General features: G+C 36.4%; 1 protein-coding gene across 4 annotated transcripts; it reads left to right on the top strand.

Annotated features, from left to right (window-relative positions):
- Window positions 1–154: 154 nt before the first annotated feature.
- LOC135850152 (helicase domino-like) lies at window positions 155–23,982 on the top strand. 4 transcript variants are annotated; one of them, XM_065370909.1, is made up of 42 exons: window positions 155–384; window positions 1,435–1,565; window positions 1,635–2,049; window positions 2,126–2,277; window positions 2,974–3,159; window positions 3,229–3,369; window positions 3,442–3,616; window positions 3,694–3,899; window positions 3,979–4,104; window positions 4,194–4,293; window positions 4,386–4,531; window positions 4,607–4,898; window positions 5,028–5,165; window positions 5,242–5,416; window positions 5,492–5,681; window positions 5,758–5,894; window positions 5,977–6,163; window positions 8,427–8,633; window positions 8,719–8,902; window positions 8,983–9,060; window positions 9,145–9,548; window positions 9,639–9,767; window positions 10,486–10,728; window positions 10,848–11,167; window positions 11,247–11,619; window positions 11,698–11,894; window positions 11,966–12,083; window positions 12,194–12,517; window positions 12,604–12,852; window positions 14,003–14,038; window positions 14,121–14,301; window positions 14,376–14,650; window positions 14,736–14,872; window positions 15,196–15,577; window positions 15,666–15,977; window positions 16,057–16,228; window positions 16,563–16,867; window positions 16,961–17,221; window positions 17,315–17,431; window positions 17,529–17,669; window positions 17,949–18,128; window positions 21,612–23,982. In XM_065370909.1, the coding sequence occupies exons 2-42, from the start codon at window positions 1,512–1,514 to the stop codon at window positions 21,831–21,833; spliced, it is 8,367 nt and encodes a 2,788-aa protein (XP_065226981.1). In that variant the 5' UTR covers window positions 155–384; window positions 1,435–1,511; the 3' UTR covers window positions 21,834–23,982. The 4 variants fall into 4 exon arrangements, with proteins under 4 accessions (XP_065226981.1, XP_065226980.1, XP_065226982.1 ...); XM_065370908.1 differs by having other exon boundaries at window positions 9,145–9,579; window positions 9,670–9,767; XM_065370910.1 differs by having other exon boundaries at window positions 155–489; window positions 9,145–9,579; window positions 9,670–9,767.
- Window positions 23,983–24,183: the final 201 nt, after the last annotated feature.

Raw genomic sequence — 24,183 nt, 5'->3', positions numbered from 1 at the left:
TTTTCTGTTTGTTTTTATCTGTGATTTTCGTTCCAAAATTCGGAAGGGGAAAAGCGGGATTTCCGGCCAGAGGAACGGTTTCCAGATACTTCACACAGATGCCGCTCGTATCTCGTCGGGTTTCCGATTCTTTTTAGCTGGTCGCTGGCGTATTTCGGCTAAAAACGTTCATTATTTGTTGTGGAAAATAGGAGTCGGCTGTGGCGCCATTTTGTTTTGTACATGGTGAATTTTTTGTTTGCGACGTATTTATTGTAATTAATAAATTGTTTTTCATTTACGCGTTAATATGTGTTTCGCAAACGTATTGTTGAAGAAAATGTGAAATTATTTCATCACGTATTCAGTTCGAAAAGGTATTACAGAGTTGTCCACGGGAAAATGGTAAGCTGAACCTTTGTTCAAATTAACAAAGAAAATCAAGATGGCGACTCAATTTACAAATCTTACGCGTCGTATGCCATGTAATTTATGTTTCTACCATTTAAAGTGAGCTTATTTCTCATTACTTTATTCAGATATTTAGATTTTGCGATGTAGATTTATGTGCTTGGTTACATTTACTCGAACTTTCATTGACAAAATTTTATTTCGTGTTATTAAATACGTAAGCGTTCTGTTTGCGATTGTGTTTGTGTTTCGTAGGTCTTGTTACACATGTTTTTTTGATGGAATGGTGGGGTGCAGCGTTTGTAAATTTTTACAATTTTTTTCTCAATTTTATTATTATTAATGAAATTATTGTCTTTGATATAATTAGTTTAATCTAATATTACATTATGTTCTTATCTCAAAATCTACTCCTTGTAATGATTTATCTCAAAAAAACATCTTGAGACCCTTTGTTATCTGCTCATGTGCAGTAGCTATAGCTCGGGCCATTTGCAGCACCGCAAATGTACATATGTATTATACGAATTATTTTTTTTTTTCAATTTTCGAGGTATTTTCGAATAACGCGAATTGATGGAATTGAAAAAGTTTTAATCATGTTGGAAACATGAAGTTCTTATTACCTTATCAAATGTAAACAAACCAAAATTTTTTTCAAATTTGGCGGAAATTGAATCAATTTTTTGAAATTTTGGAGTGAATGAGCTGTAGTGGTACTATACATTCTTGTCTACTTTCTATATGATTTATGGCATTGTTTTATTATAATTACGAATTATCTTATGGAGTGGTGTTTTTCACCGTTTGTTCGGTATAATTGGGATACATAAATAATAATTGTGTTTGAGGGTTTTAAAATTATTTGAGAAATAGGCTATTTAGTTCAATTTTTAATTCGGATTTTGACAAAATCTTTTTCGCAAATAATTTGCTTTATATTTACGTCGAAGTAAGTTGAATGGCCATCTGTTAAATGTAAATGCTTGTTAATTTGTCAACTGAATCCAGCATCTGAAGTAATGTTGAATTTTTCTCTTACAGTTGTAACGTAATAGAGTCCTGAATGGAAAGGGCAAAAAGTGATAGGTGGAGTTTTCAGTTTTCACACCTAGCAACAGATGGCAGGTGGAGTACATGCTTCTTCCCCTGGCTCTGCAACTGTCACTCATCAGGTAAGAAATTTTTTGCCGAAAGGGGAATGTCTCTGTTTACTTGTGTTTCATTTTGATTTGATTTTTCAGATGGGACACTCTGCTTTTCCTCCGGAATATACTTTACATTCTCAGACAGTTCTGGAAAACGGAGTGTCTGTAAATGAAAGTAGCCATAATGGGGAAGCCAGTACTTCGAGAAAACGTAAACTGAGCACCGATGCCGCCAATCACCAGCTGGATACGAAACGAACCTGCATTTACAACCACCTGCTCACCGATATGATCATAGAGAAGGAAAAATATTTGTATATTTCGCTGTTAGATAAGTACAGATGCGGCGAAGAAAATGATTTTCTCAATTTCGTTGATAAAATCAACTATTCCGATTCCGTTTTACCATTTCCAAATCCTCATCAGCCTAAACTAACGTACTTATCTAACGAACCGGATCATTTCAAAACAGCATTTCCGAACGATCAACTACTAAGTGGTTTTAAGAAAGGTGAGAATTCATTCGCATACTTATTGAATGAGAGTTCAATTTTACGAGGTTTTTAAATGTCAATTTAATTTTACAGTTATTAAACAAGAATCCAGCGAATCCACTCTATCTTCACAGACAGATTTCAGTTCCAAAACGTATTCTCCTATAGTTTTGATTAGACCGGCGTGCAGAACATCAAATCATGTTGGCGACAGTTCTCAACAAGTTGCAGAGAAGGCGAAACAAGTATGTCGTTGAGCCTTTTCTTTCAATTTTCATAATTATGTTGATTCAAATTCTCTGATGATTCAGTTGGCCATGATTTATCAGAATATGATTAATTTGTACGAGGCATTTGTCTGAGAATTTTTACCTGATTTATTGATATTGCATTTTATTATATTATGTGCTTATTTCGTGATGACTTGATTGGCAATGATTTATCGAAACGTGATTCGTTTGTACGAGGCATTTGTCTGAAAAATGCGCGAATTTATCGGCATTACATTCATTTTTATTCTAAATTATAATTGATGATGATTTTATTGGCTGTGATTTATTTTGAAAAATGATCCATATGTACGAGGCATTTGTCTGAATAATTTTTATTGGCGATTTATAAATGTTAATTAATCCCTAGTTTATTATTTGATGATGATTTTGTTGGCTGTGATTTCTTTAAAAAATGATCCATTTGTACGAGGCATTTGTCAGATTAATTTTTGTCTGCAATTAATATGTTAATTCTATCTCGTTATCTCGAGTTGTTTATTTGATGATGATTTAATTGGCCATGATTTATTATAAAATGATTCATTTGTACGAGGCATTTGTCTGAAAGTAATTATTTAGCAATATAACTTATTTTTTAATGGGTTTGATGTTCATTTTGGTATTTTAATGGTTCGAAATTTTTTTTTTTTTTTTTTTTTTGTTTTTCAGGAAGCGTACGTACTGCAGAGGGTGGCAGATTTACAAAAATGCGGTTTATGGTCGGAGAAAAGGTTACCAAAAATTCAAGAACCACCTCGAATAAAAACACATTGGGATTATGTATTAGAAGAATTAGAATGGCTGGCCACTGATTTTGCTCAAGAACGAAAATGGAAGAAAGCTGCTGCGAAAAAAGTTTGTGTACTTCGTGATTCTGTTTTTAATTTCTCGAACGATGATGTTAACTGAAGAACGTTGTTACAGAGATCACGTATGGTTCAAAAACATTTCCAAGAACGAGAGGCGCTGGTGCAAAAAGCAGCTAAAGCAGCGGAATTGCATAAGAAAAAAATATCTGGTCATTTAGCTCAAATGGTTCGAACTTTCTGGAGCAGCGTTGAGAAGGTATGATTTTTATAGTTATTCGTTAGTCTTGAAATTTGCGTTATATTAAGTAAATTATCGTGGTTTTTTTAGTTGGCCGACTTCAAACAAGAAATGAAACTGAAAGAAAAACGACAACACGTGTTGGATCAGCGTTTCAGCTTGTCAACGGATAAATATTCATCATCGGTGGCCGGAGCGAATAAATCTCAAATTGCCTTGAACCAAGACCTAAGCAGATTGGATTCACCTGATAAAAATTCTGATGGTTAGTAACCATCGAAACAATTTGAGGGATTAGTTTTCGACGTGAAAGTGCTAATTGAACGTTTGTACATTTTATAGCCGAATTCGAACCTAATCAAAGTTCAAGCGACGATGAAGAAACCATCGAAGCGGAAGAAAACAGCAGCAAGGCGGAAGTTATTGATCCAGATAAAGAAATCGAAATGCTAAAACGAGAATCTGAGTTACCTTTAGAAGATCTCTTGAATCAGTTACCGGAGGAATATTTGAATAGTGTTGAAACGAATGTAAAGATTAATGATAAGGTAATTTAATTTTTCAATCAAGTTACATTATGTGATTTTTGTATTCGATGATTATGTTATACGTGTTTTTGTCTCGTAGAAACGTATTGATGACGATGATGAATATGAAATGGATATCGATGAAAGTGACGACGAATCGACGCTTTTAGAAGAAGAAAAAATGCAAGGAAAAGTTGATTACAAATCTGAAATAGCCGAATTAGAAGTGAGTTGTCTCGATTTCATATCAATGTGTATCATATCGAATTTGACCAAATAATTATTATGTACTATAAAATGGTTTTTTTTCCGTAGGCTGATAACAAATTGAGTGTAGAAGATTTGAAAAAGAAATACAATGTCAACTGCGCTGCTGCTGATCCGGTGATTAATTCTTTAGTTTCTTCATATTCAGGTACGTATTTATTATTATTTTTTAATTTTTAAAATTCGTAATTCGTCTAAAATGATCGATAATTCAATTTTGTTCTTCGGTTGTGTTTGCAGAAAGTTCCTCAGATGATTCTCGAGAAGAAAGTTCCATCGTAAGTTCCTGTAGCGATAATGAAATCAGTACGACGGATGACGATCAGAGCGATGAAAATGATAACGACGATGACGGCTTGTTATCGTTACTGAAAGATAACTTGCTGGTGAGTTTACAATTATTTACTATTTAATGAATTCATTATCAGCGGAAACATTTTTTATACGAGTTGATTTTACAGGAAAACGGTGATTTGAACGATGATGATGATGCGGCTGCCGATGAAAAAATTAACGATATTGCCACAACAGCAGAAAGTATACAACCCAAAGGAATAACGCTGTCTTCGACGAGAACGATTTCGAAAGTTCCTTTTTTGCTGAAACATTCGTTACGAGAATACCAACATATCGGCATGGATTGGTTAGTTGCAATGTACGAGCGTAATTTGAACGGCATTTTGGCGGATGAAATAGGCCTTGGCAAGACTATTCAAACGATCGCTTTATTGGCCCATTTAGCTGCTGAGAAAGGTGCGTTGTTTTTCAGTTCCTGTGTAACTACTCTTCGAATCGAATCTATTGAGAATGAGATGTTGAAAAAATATTCTCAATTATTCCGATGATATATTTATTTAATTGTTCGTGTTTTTTTTTTCGCAGAGGAATGGGGTCCTCATTTAATTATAGTTCCTACGTCTGTGATGCTTAATTGGGAAATGGAATTTAAGAAATGGTGTCCAGCATTTAAAATTTTAACTTATTGCGGTAATCCGAAAGAAAGAAAATTGAAAAGATCGGGTAAGTAAGGCGATACTGTAACGATTCGATGTTTTTGTCGAACTACTAATGAAATCGAATTTATTTCAATGCGCAGATTGGACCGAACCCAATACATTCCACGTTTGTATCACATCTTACAAATTAGTATTACAAGATCATCGTTGCTTTCGACGTAAAAAATGGAAATACGTTATTCTCGACGAAGCTCAAAACATCAAAAATTTTAAATCGCAAAGATGGCAACGGTTGCTGAATTTTGATTCGCAAAGGTAATCTTTGATTTGATTAATTTCGCTTCGTTAAAGGCTCTAGCTCGATGATTAACCAAATGTGACTGTTAACAGACGATTATTGCTTACCGGCGCACCGCTGCAGAACAACTTAGCAGATTTGTGGTCGTCGATGAATTTTTTAATGCCTAATTTATTTAAATCGCATCGCGAATTCAAAGAATGGTTTTCAAATCCGGTGTCCAGCACAAGCGATAATGGTAATTCCGAATACAACGAGAATATCGTCAAAAGATTGCATAAGGTAATGATTTCTATTCGTTGCTCGTGTTTATGTTGATATAATACGGAAAGATTTTCTATAAAATTTGTATTTTTAGATCTTGAGACCGTTTCTTCTGAGACGATCGAAGTCTGAAGTTGAAAAACAGTTACCTAAACGAAACGAGCAAGTGATCATGTGCAAGCTGTCGAATCGTCAACGATATCTATACGACGATTATATGTCGCGAACCAAGTACGTGTGGTTTTAAATCGGATATTAACGTTGAAATCGAATAACTGTCAGGTTTGGTAACGATCGTATTTTTTAATTTCAGAACGAAAGAAACTCTATCGTCCGGCAATCTTTTGAACGTAATTAATGTTTTAATGCAACTTCGTAAAGTCTGTAATCATCCGAATCTGTTGGAACCCAGACCGATAATATCACCTTTTCAAATGGACTCTCTGAATTATCATACCGCCTCGTTGATAGATTCGGCTTTAGATTATCGACCTTTTGAGGTAACGTATTTTTTCCCTCATTATGTACTCGTGTATTTTTTTTTTCAACCTGGAAATTTAATAATTCGTTCCAAACAATCGTTATTGTCGTCGCATTCCGTAATGAATGTTGTTCGGATGAATTGATTTGGTATATTAATGAAATTTCTTTCAAACGCGTGGTGATGGATTAAATATTCGACTGCGTATCCTGTCAGGAAATACACTAGAAATCGTTTTACTTGAACCTCTTTATTTTTTCGATAGTGTAAACATCGTTGAGAAGCTGAAATCTTCCCCGATCTATTTTATTTTATCTTCATTTCGTGTATCGATGAAACGAAACAACGTCGATTGGGGCATAGAAAATCGTTTTATAACACTTCGAATTTCGGGTGTGATTTTCGACGTTGCCAGAAAAAAGAAACATACTCGGTGGTCGAGAAATATAGCTGTATTAATTTTATTTTTGACTATTTTGAACTTACGATTACCCCTTTTAACCCCGATCCACTTTTTCTTATCGTTCGATATCGATAAATTAGAGCGTCAATCGGGGAATAGTGAAAATCTTTCTATAACACTCGGAATTTCCTTCGTGATTTTCGATGTTGCCAGAAGAAAGAAACAGGTCGATTTGATCGATCGTGAAATCGCTTATAAATGAATACTCTCGATATCTCGGAATTCTGTTGCCTAGTTTAATCCCGATCCACTTTTTTTCGTCGTTTTGAATCGACGAATGAGAGCGTCAATCGGGGAATATTGAATATCTTTCTATAACACTCGGAATTTCTGTCATGATTTTCGGAGTTGCCAGAAGAAAGAAACAGAACGATACAGTTGATCTAGAAATAGCTTACGAATATTCATACCTTGGCATTTTCAGCCTCGTTAAACCCCGATCCACTTTTTTTCGTCGTTTTAAATCGATGAATGAGAGCGTCAATCGGGGAGTATCGAATATCTTTCTATAACACTCGGAATTTCCGTCATGATTTTCGGAGTTGCCAGAAGAAAGAAACAGAACGATACAGTTGATCTAGAAATAGCTTACGAATATTCATACCTTGGCATTTTCAGCCTCGTTAAACCCCGATCCACTTTTTTTCGTCGTTTTAAATCGATGAATGAGAGCGTCAATCGGGGAATATCGAATATCTTTCTATAACACTCGGAATTTCCGTCATGATTTTCGGAGTTGCCAGAAGAAAGAAACAGAACGATGCAGTTGATCGAGGAGATAACTTACAAATATTCATACCTTGGCATTTTCAGCCTCGTTAAACCCCGATCCACTTTTTTTCATCGTTTTAGATCGGTGAATGAGAGCGTCAATCGGGGAATATTGAAAATCTTTTTAAAACACGTCGAATTTTTTTTATTGAATATCGGCGATACCTGTCATAAGAAACACTCCAGCCGGTGGTGGATGCATCGCGGATGGAATTTCACATTTGCATATCCATTTCATGGTGGCAAATTGAATAGAATAGTCTAAGCCTGTATGAATTAGTGATTATTCGCTCAACAACCCCGATCCACTTTTTTATTGTTTCATTTCGATAAATTAAAGCATCAGTCGGGGAATATTGAAAATCTTTTTAAAACACGTCGAGTTCCCTTGTTGAATATTGGCGACACCTGTCAAAAGAAACACTCCATCCGGTTGTGGATGCATCGTGGATGGAATTTCACATTTACATATCCATTTCATGGTGGCAAATTGAATAGAATAGTCCAAGCCTGTATGAATTAGTGATTATTTGCTCAACAACCCCGATACACTTTTTTATCGTTTCATTTCGATAAATTAAAGCATCAGTCGGGGAATATGGAAAATCTTTTTAAAACACGTCGAGTTCCCTTGTTGAATATTGGCGATACCTGTCAAAAGAAACACTTCATCCGGGTGTGGATCTTGGTAGGAGGATGCATTGTGAATGGAATTTCATATTTGCATTCTTCCATTTCACATTGTCAAATTGCTTTAGCTGCCTAAATGTGTCTGAAATCAGTGGGTTTTTTTCAATCCAATCTTTTATTAATTTGTACTTTACCCCCGATCCACTTTTTTATCGTTTTATTTCGATAAATTAAAGCATCAGTCGGGGAATATTGAAAATCTTTTTAAAACACGTCGAATTTCTGCTCTGAATATCGGCGATACCTGTCATAAGAAACATGTAATTAATATCCGCGTAATTTAATTAGGTATATTGCTTAACATTACGTAAGTATTTTTAATTAATAAACAACCATTTTGTTTTCATTCTGCTTTCAGCACGTGAATCTGAAATCGTTAAATTTGCGAATAGTCGACGTCGAAGATGAACTAACTGCTTGGGGCGTACATAGGATGAGAAAATTAGGCGTGCCGAAAAAATTAATCGAAGAAATCGACGACGTTACAAACGAATCACCTGCGTGTCCCAAAGAATCGATAAATTTACGATTAAAAGTGCCCCACGATTTGAGTTCCGTTAAATTGGTGAGTTTTTCGTCGATGTTTATGATACACGAGTTGGTGAAATTCAAGTCGATTCGATAACGAATTTTTTCCCTTTTGAATATAGAATAATAACAATAGTAAAAGCAATCTGAAAGTGGCGTCGTTTTTTAAAAATATATCCGCTTCGGTATCCCTAGCATCGTCTACGAGTAACGCAACTGTAAATACGACGTCGGTTACCTCGCCATCATCGAAAGCGAAACTGGGACCGATTTATAGGGGAATGATTGCGCAAGGTGAAGTAAATAGTAAGTATCGTGAAACAATTCGCACATATCTCCGAGCTCAGCCGATGAGATTGAATTAAACTTTCGTTTTTTTCCTTCAGATATGGCTGTGAAACGTTCGAAACTGATGGACAATACGAGTAATAATAAAGGAGGAAATTTGACATTTCAATTAAAAAGTAAAGTTTCACATTATCCTTGATCGTAATCGATACGACGTATTTTGAAAACTTCGTTCTTATTCCTATCTTGCGTTTCAACAGCTACAAAATTCAACACCGTGCCGCAAAAAATCTGTATCACTACGACTAGTTCGAAAACGCCGATACACGCAACCGTGCTGAAAAACGTGTTACCAGTAACGCTGAAAAATACTCAAACCGGTGGCAATGCGGCCGAAAGCGGGAACGGCGTAGTCGGCGCCTCGTCGTCGTCGGCATCGGCAACAAACGTCGGTGCTTCGGTGTCGACTGTTGCTACGCCGTCAACGTCGTACGCTTCTGGCAGCGGTACGACGGCGGTCTCGCTACCTACGGTCATGGTGTCGACATCGATGATATCGATAGCGCCTGCCGGAAGTTCGCCGTCCACCAAATTAAGCAATAGTATATCGCAAATAGTTCAGAATAGCGCTGGAAAATCTGTGATTTTGGCTACATCGAATTCAGTAAATAAACCTTTAACATCCACCGCTACGAGTAAGTTTATCGGGGGTTATGTTTTTTAAAAAAACCTTTTTTCTAAATTATTATTGCAGAGTGATATTAACGAGTCTGTCATCTGTGCAGTGAAAACGTCCGGTCAGAAAGTTATTCTGAAAAATATTGGACCCGGTAATTTGAATACCATTCTGGGACCGATAATTAGAAAACCGTCCGCTCAACAGGTTGGTTGTTCAATTGAGCTGAGGCAAATAACCACCATGTTCCGAGTCCGATGAATACAAATGAGGGAACGTGGCCTAGGTATTAGGTGTCGACGACTCGCTTCTTCCGATCGGGATGGAAGAGCGGTATTTTTCAGTCTCGCGATCGAGTTATTGGGGCGAACTAAGCGTTTGAATTTCAACGTCTGAAAGGGGAACTTTTGTCGTCCGGTTTTTGAAAATGGAAAAATTTAGAACTTACTCTGAAGCGTGAAATACCCGATCGAGTCAAATTTAGAGGATAGGGCTGCCACGTTTTATGGCTGATTTTTGTGTATGCTTGGTTTTTCGAATTTGAATAGCAATAATTTTAAAATCTATCCATAAGTTCATCGAATTGTGAACTTCTTCCAATATTCATCTTTTGATACGTCTCCAAATCCCGAAATGAGAGAACAGTGAGCGAAATTTGATGAAAAAAATGGGTGGATTTTGATTCGCATAGATTTTAGCTCGACTTCCCCTCTCGATGATCCATTAATTTGAATAATTTCGTGTATTTTAATTACAAATTGATGCAGTTCGATGATTCTGAGTTCAATTGACACTTCGACATTGCAAACATTGAAAATCTCTACCTTTCTCGGCATCGTGAAATCCATAGTTATTAAAATAATCTTACGCAGTTTCGAATAACACGTTACTAATGTAAATCTCGTTTGATTTTTCTTCTTTTTAGGCGACTATTTTGAACAACGGTAATAACGCGGCCGCGTCTTCGAGTATAATTCTGAATAACACGCAGAAAACCAGCATAACGATACCAAAACCGATATCAACGTTTGTTACGTCTGCAGTGGCTGTGTCCACGGTTACGTCGAGCGTATCTCAAAGCGATACAGTTTCAACTACGGTCGGTGTATCGAATAGAAATAATCGAGATGGCGCTAAAGCGTCGAAAGATGACATTTTATTCGATAACGTAAGTGGTCAATTTTTTTTTCGCGACGACGGTACTACGAGTTCGATTTGGGACGATTATTAATTTCGACGCGTTTTTTTTTTTTTTTGGTTTGTGTTTCTTGAATTTGAAATATATAGCAATGCGAGCTGGACGATAAACGTATACGTAGAGAGAAGCTGCGCGTTTTAGGCGAAATAAACGAACGAAAATCTAGTCCTTACGTGATGTTCGGTTGCGACGTACGAAACACGTTGAAAGTCTTGGACGTCGATAGTAGTAATAAATGTCCGACGATGAACGATCCGCATTATTGGAAATGTGCCGGACATACGAATTGTATCAACGCGCAGTACGCGAAACACGTATACGGTTTGTGTTACACGTTGACGAACGCGTTATCCAATTCGGTGAAATCGATCGAAGAAAGAATCGAAGAGTTATCCGATACGTTTTCCAGGTACGTATTTTGTTCGCTAAGTCGTCGTGATGTTCACGAGTATAGGGGATTTAATCGATGATTTTTTTTCTTGGCACAGATTCATCGTATACGTTCCGTCAGTGAATGCGCGACGTCCGACGATGCGTGTTTCTCGTCCAAGCGCGTCGAAAAGCTGTTCGCTCAAGTACATGGAATGCGTGCTAGAGAAAGAATTAGCGCCGCGGAGCGAATACCTGCGTCAGATTGTGTCTCGAATGTCGACGTCGTTTCCGGACACTCGACTTATACAGCACGACTGCGGTAAATTACGTACGTTGGACGCGTTACTGAGACGGCTGAAAGTTGAACAGCACAGGGTGTTGATATTTACGCAAATGTCTCGCATGTTGGACATGCTCGAAGCGTTTCTTACCTTTCGAGGTCATATTTATCTAAGGCTAGATGGCGGCACGAAAATCGATCAGCGACAGGTTAGCGATTCTGACATGGAATGATTGCTCGTCTCTGTTGAATTGGTGGGTTTCATATTAATGGTAATTTTGTTGCAGGTTCTGATGGAAAAATTTAACGCGGACGAAAGATATTTTTGTTTCATTCTTTCGACCCGTTTTGGCGGCATTGGCGTTAATCTAACCGGAGCCGATACGGTTATTTTTTACGACAGCGATTTGAATCCGACGATGGATGCGCAAACGCTGGGCCGATGTCATCGAATCGGCTTATCCAGAGACCTGAATATCTATAGGTGCGTAATTTTCGCGTCTATTGGTAAATTCTGCCGATTAGTTGGATTTTCATCACGAATGTCTGGTTTAGATTGCTGAGCGAGAAAACCGTCGAAGAGAATATAGCGAAGAAAACGAATCAGAAGAAATTACTAGCTGAGGTGACGGCCATCGATGATGGTAACTTGATGTCGGCTCGTTTAAAATCTGTAAGTTTTGATACAAAAATAATGATTTTTATTTACCATCACATTTTTCTGTGTTTCGGTAGCATACTTACTTTGAAAATCAGCGTTAACAAGTTCATTTTTCTGTTTAGACAACTATTCGCGATTTGTTTGACGTCGACACGAACGAATCGAATTCTGCGACCAAAGCGGACAACATGCTGATAAATTGGCAAAACGTTGTCGAGAAATCGTCGACGACGTTGTTGAGCACGTTTGAAAACGTTTTAGCCGAGGTCGAAGACGAAATCGATGTAAATGCTGCTAAACTTGCCAAAGAAGAAACGTTAGCCGAACTGAACGAATTCGACGAAAGTGCTCCGATACTAACGGATAACGAAATTTGCCGTAGTGTCGACGATTCGACGATGGAAATCAGCGAAGCCGAACAAACAGTCGATGCTCTCTTAGAACAGGTTGGTATTTGATTGTGATTTGCAGGTCGATTCAAACTGCGAGCAAATTGTCGAAATGAATGTTAATTTTATTTTTATTTCTACAGTTGACGCCTATCGAAAGGTGGGCGCTGCGGTTCAAAGAATCGTCGGAAGATATCGAATGGCCGTCAGAAGAGCATTCGACGGTGGCCGTTGCCGAAACGATGCAAATTGAACAACAGAAAAAAGAATGGGAAACGGAGCGTTTTTCTGCTGAACGAGCGGAAAAGAGATCTAGACGTTTGGATAACGAAGACGACGAAAATGATATCATGCTGCAACTGATGTACTCGTCCGAGGACTCGAAAAATCAGGTCAACTATATTTTTAATAATGAAATAATTAGCGAGAAAAGCGAATCGAGGAGTTATTTTGATAGAACGATCATCATCGACGGTATTGCAAGTTATTCGAACAAGGAGCATAATATGCTTATTATTTGGATATTTCTCCGTTACTTTTTATTAAGGCTCGATAATTTAGTATTCTTTTTTTTTCGTTTACGAATTTCGAACTTTTTTTTATCACTTTGTCCAATATTTTTAAAAACCATGCTGCTTTTCCTTGTTTCGTCTCGTTTTTAAATTTACTAGTCGTTTAATTAGACTCGTTTTTAGCGGATTTTTTATCGTTAACTAATTTTAAACATTTTCTTTTATTCTGTCGAATCTAGGAACATTTTAAAAATTTCAACTTCTAGACTTTTTAATTTTATGAAGTTGAATTTTGTATACAAATTTTACCTTTTTTTTGCATACACAAAATAATTTATAAATTTTTTATGTACATGCCTGAAAAAGAGAGAAAAGAAGCCTTTAAAATATACGTTGCTGTTTTTCCCTCTACTTATGTTCGAAAATTTTTCTTTACGATCAACTAATGTGTTGTATTTTTTTTTTGCTTGAAAATTACCTTTTTTATGTGCTGACGAAGTAAAACCCCACACGTGCTTTATCGCACGTTTTTAATATTTTGGCTGTGATTAATGAATGATACGTGTCGTGTACAGCTCTTGCTTACGGTTGAAATCCTCCCCCTTCCCGAAGAATTTATACCGTATTCTGAACTAAAAATGTATGAATTAAGGAATCCGCGTATATTTGAAGGAGGGTCAATTTTTCCTTCAATTTTAAGAAAGTGCCATTTTAGAGCTACGCTGTTTAGTAATTTACTAGACAAAGACTGTAAATTATGCTACGATCGGTATTCGATGAAATTCCCTTGTCTGATTATGAGCGAAATCCTGTTGAAAAAGATGTTGTGTTTGATCGTTTTCTCTTTTGTATCGATATTAAAATGAGAATATTTCATATCTTTACGCAACTAAACATCTAAATGAACTTTCAATTATTCAACTGCATTGCTAAAAGTGAGCAAAATTTTCAAGCCCGATGACCATTCAGTATAAACTTGTCTATTTTTGAAAAGAAGACGACTAAACGATGTGGTTTTGTTTGTCAACAGGCTTGGCTGTCTTTTGAAACTCTGGAAAGAATGCCTGTAAGTATAATCACGATACTCGTGAAATATATAATTCGATATGAGGTTTCGTTATTGAGTAATTTATTAACGATCGGTACAGATTTGGTTGCCTTTACCGCCTTTAATAACCATCGAAGAGAACGAAGAATATATCGATCGCAGTTTGAATTACTTGTACGAAACTTCGGTACCAATGCCGGAACATCTATTACCACCGGTTTACTTCAGAAAAGAAAAGAAGAAGCTGCGACTCGATCAGCCTAGTCCAAATATCAACGAAAGTGAGTACATGATTTTTGTTTTCAAAATTAAAATACAAATCTGGTTTATTCTAACGCCATTTGTGTTGATTCAGGTTCGTCTCATATTCGTGTACGAAGTCGACATCGCGAAGGTTTAAACGCGACGCTTTCGGTGGCAGCGTTAGAACCTCCGAAATCGTTATTCGATCGTCCTTCTCCGGTTGTTGCGAAATTAAGACAAGATATGCGGCTGCAGAAGTACAGAGGGTTATCGAGATCTACTGTTCCGAACGTACCTGGTTTAAAACCTTACTTCCCTCCGAAAATAAACGCCGATCCGGAATTCGTGCCGGAATGGTTGATACACGAAGATTACGCTTTGTTGCAAGTACGTTGTGTGATTGAGATCTGAAGTTTTATGTAGATGATGGCTTGGAAACTGGTGTTTAATGAAAACGGTTTTTGTATTTTAGGCAATTCAACACGTTCAAGAATTACCGTTAAATTTATCCGTTATGTATCCTGGACATACGCCGAATTGGGATTTAGTTTCCGAACTAGTCAATCAAGTATCCAGGATATACAGATCTCCGCAGCAGTGCAAAAACAGGTAAAAAAAAAATAATATTTTGTTCGAGCGAAGAAAAGAAAGAGATAAGTATTTCTAAATTTTGGAATTTGGAAATCGAGGTTTGATCGTCGGTAATCGAATCGATCGATTTTTGGAAATTTTCATTGTTTTGGAATGTTAGTTGAAATTTTGAAAATTTGCCCCTTTTTGTTTTCTTCTTGACGATTTATTCTCTCAAAAAGGTGGAAAGTCGAGAAATCTATTATTGAATTAAAATGACTAACCCGATTGAATTTTTAATTTTTTTTTCCAATTGATTATTTTTTCGCTTTATTAACGATTCATTTTAATTTCATTTTCAGATTCGAAACAGCCATTTTACCGCGAGAAGAAGGTAAATTAACATCGGATCCGATTTGGAAGAAGCAGAAAAAGATGAAAGGCGTGAATCCGTTGGTAACGCAGATGAAGTACACGCGTAACTACAAAACAGCTCAGCTATACGTTCAGGACAGCAATAGCACGTACACGCAAATGATGAACGCGAGATTTGACGCTATCAGAGGTGTCTCGAATCGCCGAGCTCCGACACTCAAGCGATTACCTTTGAATACGACTACGAAAAATCCGAAACACGCTCAGCTACTGGCTGAATGCGAAATCGATTACGATAGACCTCTAACGCCGGTCGAAATCGCCGCTAAACGAGCTCAACGCTTGGCTAAAGAGAAACAAACGCAAATGGTAACGTCATCTTTGTTCAGCTTGTATTTGAAAGAAACCTCAATTCAAATTTAAACTAACGATGATATTTTTTCTGCTCTTTGAACAGGCTAGCGTCGAACAACGTCCAGCTAACGCGAATGTGGCGACTGCTGGTCAACAACAGCAACAGCTTCAAGTAGCTGCTAAACCTGCTATTTTGCAGCAAACTGCTACGGTACAGCAGACAGCTGCAGCGCAGCAACAGCAGCAGCAATTGCAGACTCAGGCTCCGGTCGCTGTTCATAAATCGATTTCCATTCCTACGTCGAATATTGTACCTCAACCAACCGCCGTTGTGGTAAATATCTCGCAGAATTCGCCAGTAACCACGTCTCCGGTTACTATTCGTAGTATTGTTCATAGGCCATTAAATGTGCAAGTAAGTAGACGAGGTTACGGTTCACGTTGAGAGAGTTTCTCAGCCGAGCAACGATGTATTGACGTTTTTTCATTTGCAGGAGATGATCGTCGCCGGTAGTACTTCACCTCAGCAGCAATCGAGTATAGTTATTCCGTCGGCTAAGACGAGCGTAGCTGGCACTACTGCTACAAACGTCTTGTCGCCTTCTATTCAACGTATTATACCGATAACGCAAATCTCCACTGCGACTACTGCTACGGGACAGCGAAGTGAGTTGTGTTAGATGTTCTAGATGTAAGGTATCTTTTGATCGGAAAACCTTCTGTAAAACGTGTCCATTTTGGAAATAAGTCGATTCTTTCGATTACTGTCTCGGTGATTGAAGTTTTCATACCCTCCTGCGCCGCCATTAAAAAAAATTGAAAACTGGTTCCTAAAATTTGACGTGAAAAAACGCGAATTTCTGCTGTCAACGTTTTGAGGCTGTTTCGAGTTGAAATTCAGGCTAAAACTTTTAACTGATTCTTCGTGAAACGCGATTCTGATTCTCTAGCTGAAAATAATTCCCTATTTTCATTTTTTTTTTTTTTTTTTTTTTTGCAGTCGTAACCGCTGGAAGTAAACCGCTAACGTCGCCGCAACTGCAACTATACCGCCAACAAAATGCCGTAAATACCGTTCAAGTGCGTCAACAGCAATTGAAAATATTACAGGCTACTAGAGGTGGTAAAACTTCTGTAGTTGTGCCGGCCAACATGGTGGTTACGTCGCCATCGCAGCAGCAGCAGCAACAACAACAGCAGTCAGTTGTTCTACAAACTCAAACGCAACAGCAGCCGGGTACTCCGGTGCAACCACAACAGCCTACGCAACAAACCCAACAACAGTCTCTTCAACCGCGTCAATTGGTTAGTAGCACCAGCATTTTGTCAAGTTTTTTGACGTTTCTTTTTCAACTCGAACGGCGAAAATTGATAACGTTTTTCGATTTATTCTCGCAGATCAAATCGGTAGCTGCCGGCGCGATACCTACGTCAACCACGAGAAGCATCACCGAAGCCGAAATGGCCGTTATTATTAAGAAACAGCAACAGCAGCAGCAACAACAACAGCAGCAGCAGCAACAGATAGCTCAACAGCAGAAAATCGCTTCGGCTACGGTTATCGTTACGTCGAACGCGACCACTACTCCGACGCAATTTATTACCGCTCAAAGCACATCGGGAACAACCCAAAACGCCGTCGGAGTTACATTACCTACGGTAAATTTGACTTTTGCGCGATTTGTTTTCTCGACATGATGTCTAGCGCTGGATTAGAATGTGTTGTAATCGTTTTTCTATGTATTTGTATAGATTAGAACTGCTAACATCAAAGGTCCGCCTACGCAAGCTCAAATCAGACACTATCAACAGATAATGCAGCAACGTAAACAAGGAGCTCATAAGATCACACCGATTGGACAAGTTATGGTAGGTGGTTTCTTGAAAATGTTGGCTGTCAATGTTTTTTTCCCCCCTCAATTGTAATTTTATCGAAATGTTAATCGTGGTCATCGCGTATGCTCAGGTTAACGTTACGCAAAGCGGACAAGTTATCTCTCACGTACTGACGAAGACGACTTCCGGCAGTGTGGCGTCGGCGGGGCATTTGATGGGTGCCAGAGTTATACCAGTGGTAGCTTCCAACTCTGTCAAGCAAACCTTTCAAGTGAGTTTTTGTTTCGTATTCGTATGGATTGATCGGTTGTCACGCGTTGTAATCGAAATACGAGTAGAACAGAAGTGAGGAAATAGTTTTTTCGTAAACTAGAAGAAATTGAGTCATATGACACTGCGTGGATTAAATTTTTTTTGATGCGAAGAAGGTCGTTTGAGCTGAAATTTTGACAGTTGAGTGCATTTTTCGTGTTAGTCTGACTAATTTCAAGGAAATCTCGATACGATTATGCGTAACAGTCATATGAATTGATGTGGAATTTTTTTCCAGGTGGTCTCCGCGTCGCAACTTCGAGCGGCTAATAACGCATCAAATGTGAACGTCGATGCTACCGGGACAGCGAGGCATATACAACAGAATCTACCACCCAATACTATTAAAATCAGCGGTGGTACATCATCACCTGTTTCTGTGGCAACTTTTACGCATCCTCAGAATTTTCTGAATCAAGTGAGTCGTATTTTTTTCACGTTTGTGTAATATTATCTTTCTTATTTCATGATAAACCAAGTCAACTTTTTTACGAGGTGCGCAATAATTAATTTATCGATATGTGTACTTGACTACTTGTGTAGCTCTTAGGGTTATTTTTTGTTTATTTTTCCTTATCTGAAAAAAGTGGTGCTGCACCCCCCCCCCTCCTTCCCTCCACCCACTGGTTTAAAATTTGATAACAAAATCCAATTTATTCGAAATGCCTTGTTTTTGCGTAAGAACGAATTTTTGGAAGTATTCTTTTTTTTCAAGAAGATTCTTCGTTAGGTTCTCCAAGTCGCCTTCCCCCCCTTCAAAAATGAAAAAAAAAACAAGGAAAATTTTGGTTTCGATTATTTGAACATTTCTCATTTCTTCTAAATAACTTTTTTCAAGGAAAAAATCTTTTCTCGCCCCCCCCCCCCCTTCAATGGAGCTTTCTTCTCATTTGGAGAATCATCAACAAAAAAATTGAAAGTTCAAGTTGGTAAAAATTTGAGGCCACTAGAATCAAATCTCTACTTCTCCATTTTCGAACTTTTTGAGAAAAACGCAAAAAACCTCCCTAGCATTTATCGTAACATAAAATACCGAGGTAATATGTCTAATATTTTTGTACCAACAAGACGATAGTGACCCACGTGTTTGTTTTACCCTACGCGTTGCCGTAAGAGTTCCTGGGCAGTTTGAAGTTAGGAGAAGTTGAGTTTTGTCTCCAACCGTACACTTTTTACATTGTTTTAGGGCACTTAATCAAAAATTTTTCTAGTAATATGGTGCTAAAAGTTGAAGAAAGCTTGGAAAGTTTGAGAAATTAAAATAATATTGCATTTTTGACCATTCATTTAGAAATTGAAATTATTTTCCTTTTTTTTCAAAGTAAAAAAAAATAATTTTTGTTAATAAAAATGAAAGGTGTTTTTTGGGGGAAGGGTCCTCACTTGATGAATTTATTCAATTTCAAGCCTAATTTCAAGGCATAACACTAGTGTTTCATTCGAAATCCGCCAGGTTCGTTTGAAAACTCGACTTCTCCATTAAAAAAGTAGAGTTTTGATTCTAACCCCTAACTTTACACGCTGTTTTACCATACTTCCTTGACCGAAATTCAAATGTTGACATTTTCATCAGATGTGGGACATGTTGTAGTATACCAAACCATGCTTAACTCATTTTCGAAAAAAAGTGGAGAAGTAGGCATTTGATTCTATAGGCCTCATTTATGGATTACTTTTTATTTCTGGGCAAAATACTTCTAATTAATCCTATTTTCACGAAAACCCCTCATTCAGTCCTCCAAAACAATGTTGGTCTCAAAGTTGCAAAAAATCGAAAAAAAAAATGAAAAATAGAAATGGTAATACGTGAAAAATGTTCTAACTACACTTTTCTGAATACCCTCCTTTTTAAAAAGAAATCTCTCCTTCCCTTCCCTTCCCTTCCCTTCCCTTCCCAAATAATGTCCCACAAAGTTGACTTCTTCATATAAAGGCCCAAAAGTTGAAGAAAAAAAAAACAGGAAAATCGAATTAAAATTTTTTCAAATTCAATTTATGTGTTAGAGTTCTTTTTAAATGACCCTTTTTCCAAGAAAATATTCCTCTTGGTCCTTCGGTTTTCGTTTTCATTTTTTTTTCGAGGAGTACCTAACGTAAAAATCATTTTAGGTTATTTTTCTGCACGTGTTTTAATTGCTGAAATTATATTTTTTTTTCTTCTTACAAATTTTCGAACATATTTTTACTTTTTTATAACTTCTTGATTCGTGAACGAGAAAAAAATGTTGATTCAACGTGAATATGTAATCCAATTGGCTACATTTCCTTTTTTAAGCCTTATCGTTACATAGCCCTGCTTTTTGCTTAAGTTGTCAAGTCTTGCTTTCCTCCCTCCAAAAATGGCAAAAATCTCTCCTTTTGTCAAAATTGCCCCAAAAGTCTCGTTTCAATCGTGCTAAAAATTGTCGCTTATTGGCAAACAATTCCAAAAACTCGAGGCGTATCTCTTTATTGCCATAAATTTCTTTAAAGTCTCGACTTTTTACCAAAAAATTGTACGAAAGCGACCGAGAAAAATTCCGAAAAAGTATAATTTTTCTTACAAATAGTCGCCAAAAAGTGCTGCTTTTCGCTGAAATTGTCGAAATCCTGATTTTTGCCAAAAATTGACGATAATTCTTGGCTTTTTGAGATGAATTTTCAGAAAATAAGAGTTCTTTTATCAATAGTTTCCAAAAAGTAGTGCCTTTTGCTGAAATTTTCATAATCTTGATTTTTGTCGAAAATTCTCGCTTCTCAGTAAAATGGCTGAAAGTACATACTTAGTTGTTTTTTTGCTGAAAATTCCAAAAAGTTTCATTTTTTTCAAGAAGTTGTTGAAGTGTCCCCTTTTTTGACACAAATTGCGAAAGTAAACATTCTATTTTTTTTTTAAATTTATTATTTTTCCTGTTTGGAAAGTTCGTGATGTGATGCTTGTGTGACAGTTTATTGGTTACTTTTTCAAGCTTTTTTGGTTACTGAAGTTATTTGGAAAATTGAGTGCGGGCCCTGGTCCCCCCAAGCGATGTTGATTAGCACAACTCACCATGTTTTAATGATTGTAAATGTAGTTCTGTCTCTTGATAATACTGAATTACGTAACTTCAGATTTTTCTTATTTTTTCATTTATTATTATTATTATTATTATTATTATTTTCAAGAATTGAGCCTCTACAATGATCCCATTTTTAGCTATCGTAAATAGGTCTCGAAACCCTTGAAAAAAATGAAATAAAAGGAGAGTGCAAAATTAGCAAAATTTTAACCTACTGCTCGGTCTACTTTTGGTGGTTTTTGAATTTATCGAAATCGTTCAAAAATTGCATGGTGAGTTGTGATTTCGAAAAACCTCATTCCTAATCAAATTTAAGTCACAATCACGTTTAGAGACCCAATTTTGGACGTGAATGAGAGATAATATTAGTATAGTAAATTTGGAAGATTCAAATTTTTCACAGGAATGCTCCAAATTCTCAAATTTTTGATTAGATAGCTACAACTCTGTGAATCTTCTATTTAGGACATATTCCAACAGCCAAAGTATGTATTCCAAAAAAAAAATTATCAAAAACTTCAAATTGAGTGGCCGAATAGTCTATATTTCTGGGGAACTTCTACAGAGATCACTTTCGACATGAGTAAAAAAAAATGTATTTTTTAAGCCAACTTTTTTTTTCAAAAAAATTTCTCAATCTGAGACTTTCCCGCGGGCGATTTGGAGGCCATTTTTGATAAGAGCTGAAAAAAGTTTATTCTTCAATATTTTACCAACATTTAACCCCCCCCCCCCCCCACCTCCCTCATAATACTATTTTTCCCACTCGTGTCAAAATTAGACCTATTTTTTTTTTTTTTAAATTCATCCACCTCAAATTTTCGAAACCCCATTTATAACCGAAGTCTGATGTTTTTCCGCAGGTATCAGCTGCGATACAGAACAACTCGCCTCTAGCTGTTCGACCGGGTAATTTGAGAATACAGAACGCTACGATCGCTTCCAGTTTAGTATCGTCTTCGGCCACGTCTGGAAATACGGTAACCTCCGCTACTGCTACAGCTGCCGCAGCGTCACCTTCGGCGAACAATAATTCGAATCCATCTTCGGCTCCAGCAGCGTCTTCTAATAACGAAAAAATTTAATTGATCGGTGTAGTGTTATAAATGTTATAATATTTTGTTTCCTATTATTATGGAATAGTTTTACCCGCGTAAAAAAAAAAATTCATACCAATGACAGTATTAGCAACGGGAGATTTCACGAATTTTATAATTTTACGCTATTCCTCGAAAAGTAAATTTATCTGAAGAACGATTGGCAACGTTGCATTTAATATATTATATTATTTCATTTTCACCCCTTATTTTCTTCGTTTCTCTCTTCTTAAAAATAGTTAACGATTTTGAAATGTGTTTTTCTCCTCTCTCTATTTCTTTTTCTCTTTTTTTATGTAACGTAAATATTGTAAATTAATGTGATATACCTACCTGTTCGCTGCTGAATGACAGTTGTTTGTTTCTTTCGTTCGTTTACATATTGGAATTCAACGGTTGAATCGCGTATCTGGTTCGGTCACCGATTTATAGTACCTACATGTTGATAAAAAATAGTACGTCGTTTGTATGTATATGTATCTGTTTGTGTGTCGTCGTGTCTTGTTTTTTCTTCTTCTTTCCGTGTGAGTATGTTTTTTGTTTTGTTTTGTCCCCCCCCCCTCCTCCCTCCCCCTCGCGACCTCCCCATTTACGTTTATTCGAAAATACCATATTATAATAATACGTTGTTACGTAGTCTTTATTATTGAAAAATTGATTGAAAATTGATTGATTCAATCGCTCATTGAAAAGTATTAAAATACCTACCTATGATTTATGTACGAATATTGTATTTCGATATTTTCCTTTCTTATTGTTGAAAATTTCTAAAAAAAAAAAAAAAATGAATAATAATAATAAAAATAAAAAATTGTGATTTCGCTTTGTAAATATTTATGTATATAATGAACTTAGCCGTAAAAAGCAAAAGTATTGTAATACGCTGCGCTTTTTTTTTTCATTTACATGCCGTATATATTTTATGTACAATGTATATAATTATTAATTGTGTACCGCAGTCTTGTTTGTTAATAATTTTAATTTTTTTTAACGTGCATTTTTTTTCCCGTCGGTGTTAAATGTGTAATTTTATGGATCAATTGCGTCGTTTATAATTTTTTTTTTTTTTTGCTACAAGTGTTGACGCAATGACAGATTTTTAAAATTTGTTTTGTATTAAATTTTTTTTATTTCTTTTATTATTTATTGTATTTTATTTTTAAAACAAACGTGTTGATAAAATCCTGTGATTCTTATCAACATCTTTGTTACGGCTAGATCATTGCTATTGTAGTGTTCCCCCCTGTTTTTTTTCGAAAAAAATCCCAATCGCGATCGAAAGCGCCAAAAAAAATTTAGGTATTAAACGCTATTTAAATTTCGGTATCAGTTTTAACGTGTGCGCTTCTAAAAAGAAAAAAAATTATCGCATTTATCGACGATATCAGTAAACCAAAAAAAAAAAAAATTACCTACGTAACGTAGAGTTAGTTGTGTGTGTTTTTACGCGTGTGACTAGCTTAATTTTATTAAACGATCGGCTGAAATTTAGAATAATATTAATTAATCGGGATTTCGTGTTGTAAAATTACTATCGACGTGTGTTTTTTTTTTCATAATTTTCAACTACAAATTGGCGTACGCGATTTTGAAAGTACATTTTATTTTTGTATTTCATCTCGCGAAGATTAATAAACGTTGTAGGATGAGTGAGAAAAGATCTTTCTTGGACGGTCGTGTGTTATTGTTTTCGAGTTTTGATTTTAATTTCTCCCCCCCCTCCCCCCGCATTCGCCACTCCAAAACTCTCGACTGAATTCATCTACTGGATTGATGTTGGGTTTTTCGACGTTGAATACGATTGATTTATTTAAATTCATCTTTGGAATTTTGGTTCTTGAATTGAAGAAGGTATTATGTGTACTTATGTGATCTCATCTCGCCTGCTCGGTCAGGTTTGATTTCTCCATGCGAATACGCGACGAACGATTCGTCGTGGAAGATTTTTCTCGCCCTTTACCTACAAAGAAATTAATCGAAGTCGATACTACATTCTTTGTTTTTTTTTCTGTCTTTTTTGTACATAAACGTGTAAGTAGTGTATATAATATGTTGGTTGTTGTAAAGGAGATTTTCCGCGGTTTCAGTACTTTGAAATTGTTAATTTGTCAATAAATTCTATTTTTACATTTTTTAATCAGTGTTTTTGTGTCGAATGGGGAATCTTCGTAGAACATGGCTATTTTTCTTTTATTACGTATTGCAACATTTTGAAACTTGGGTCTTCCGCTTGATTATTTTTGTAGTTCAAAAAGAGAATTTCAAAAATACTGAAGTAATTTATGCCAAAAAAAAAAAAAAATAGATATCTGAACAAGTAAGTATTCAACTTTGATGT

This window comes from Planococcus citri, chromosome 1, assembly GCF_950023065.1.
Source record: "Planococcus citri chromosome 1, ihPlaCitr1.1, whole genome shotgun sequence".
Lineage (NCBI taxonomy): Eukaryota > Metazoa > Arthropoda > Insecta > Hemiptera > Pseudococcidae > Planococcus > Planococcus citri.
This window is presented reverse-complemented; position numbering and strand designations above follow the sequence as displayed.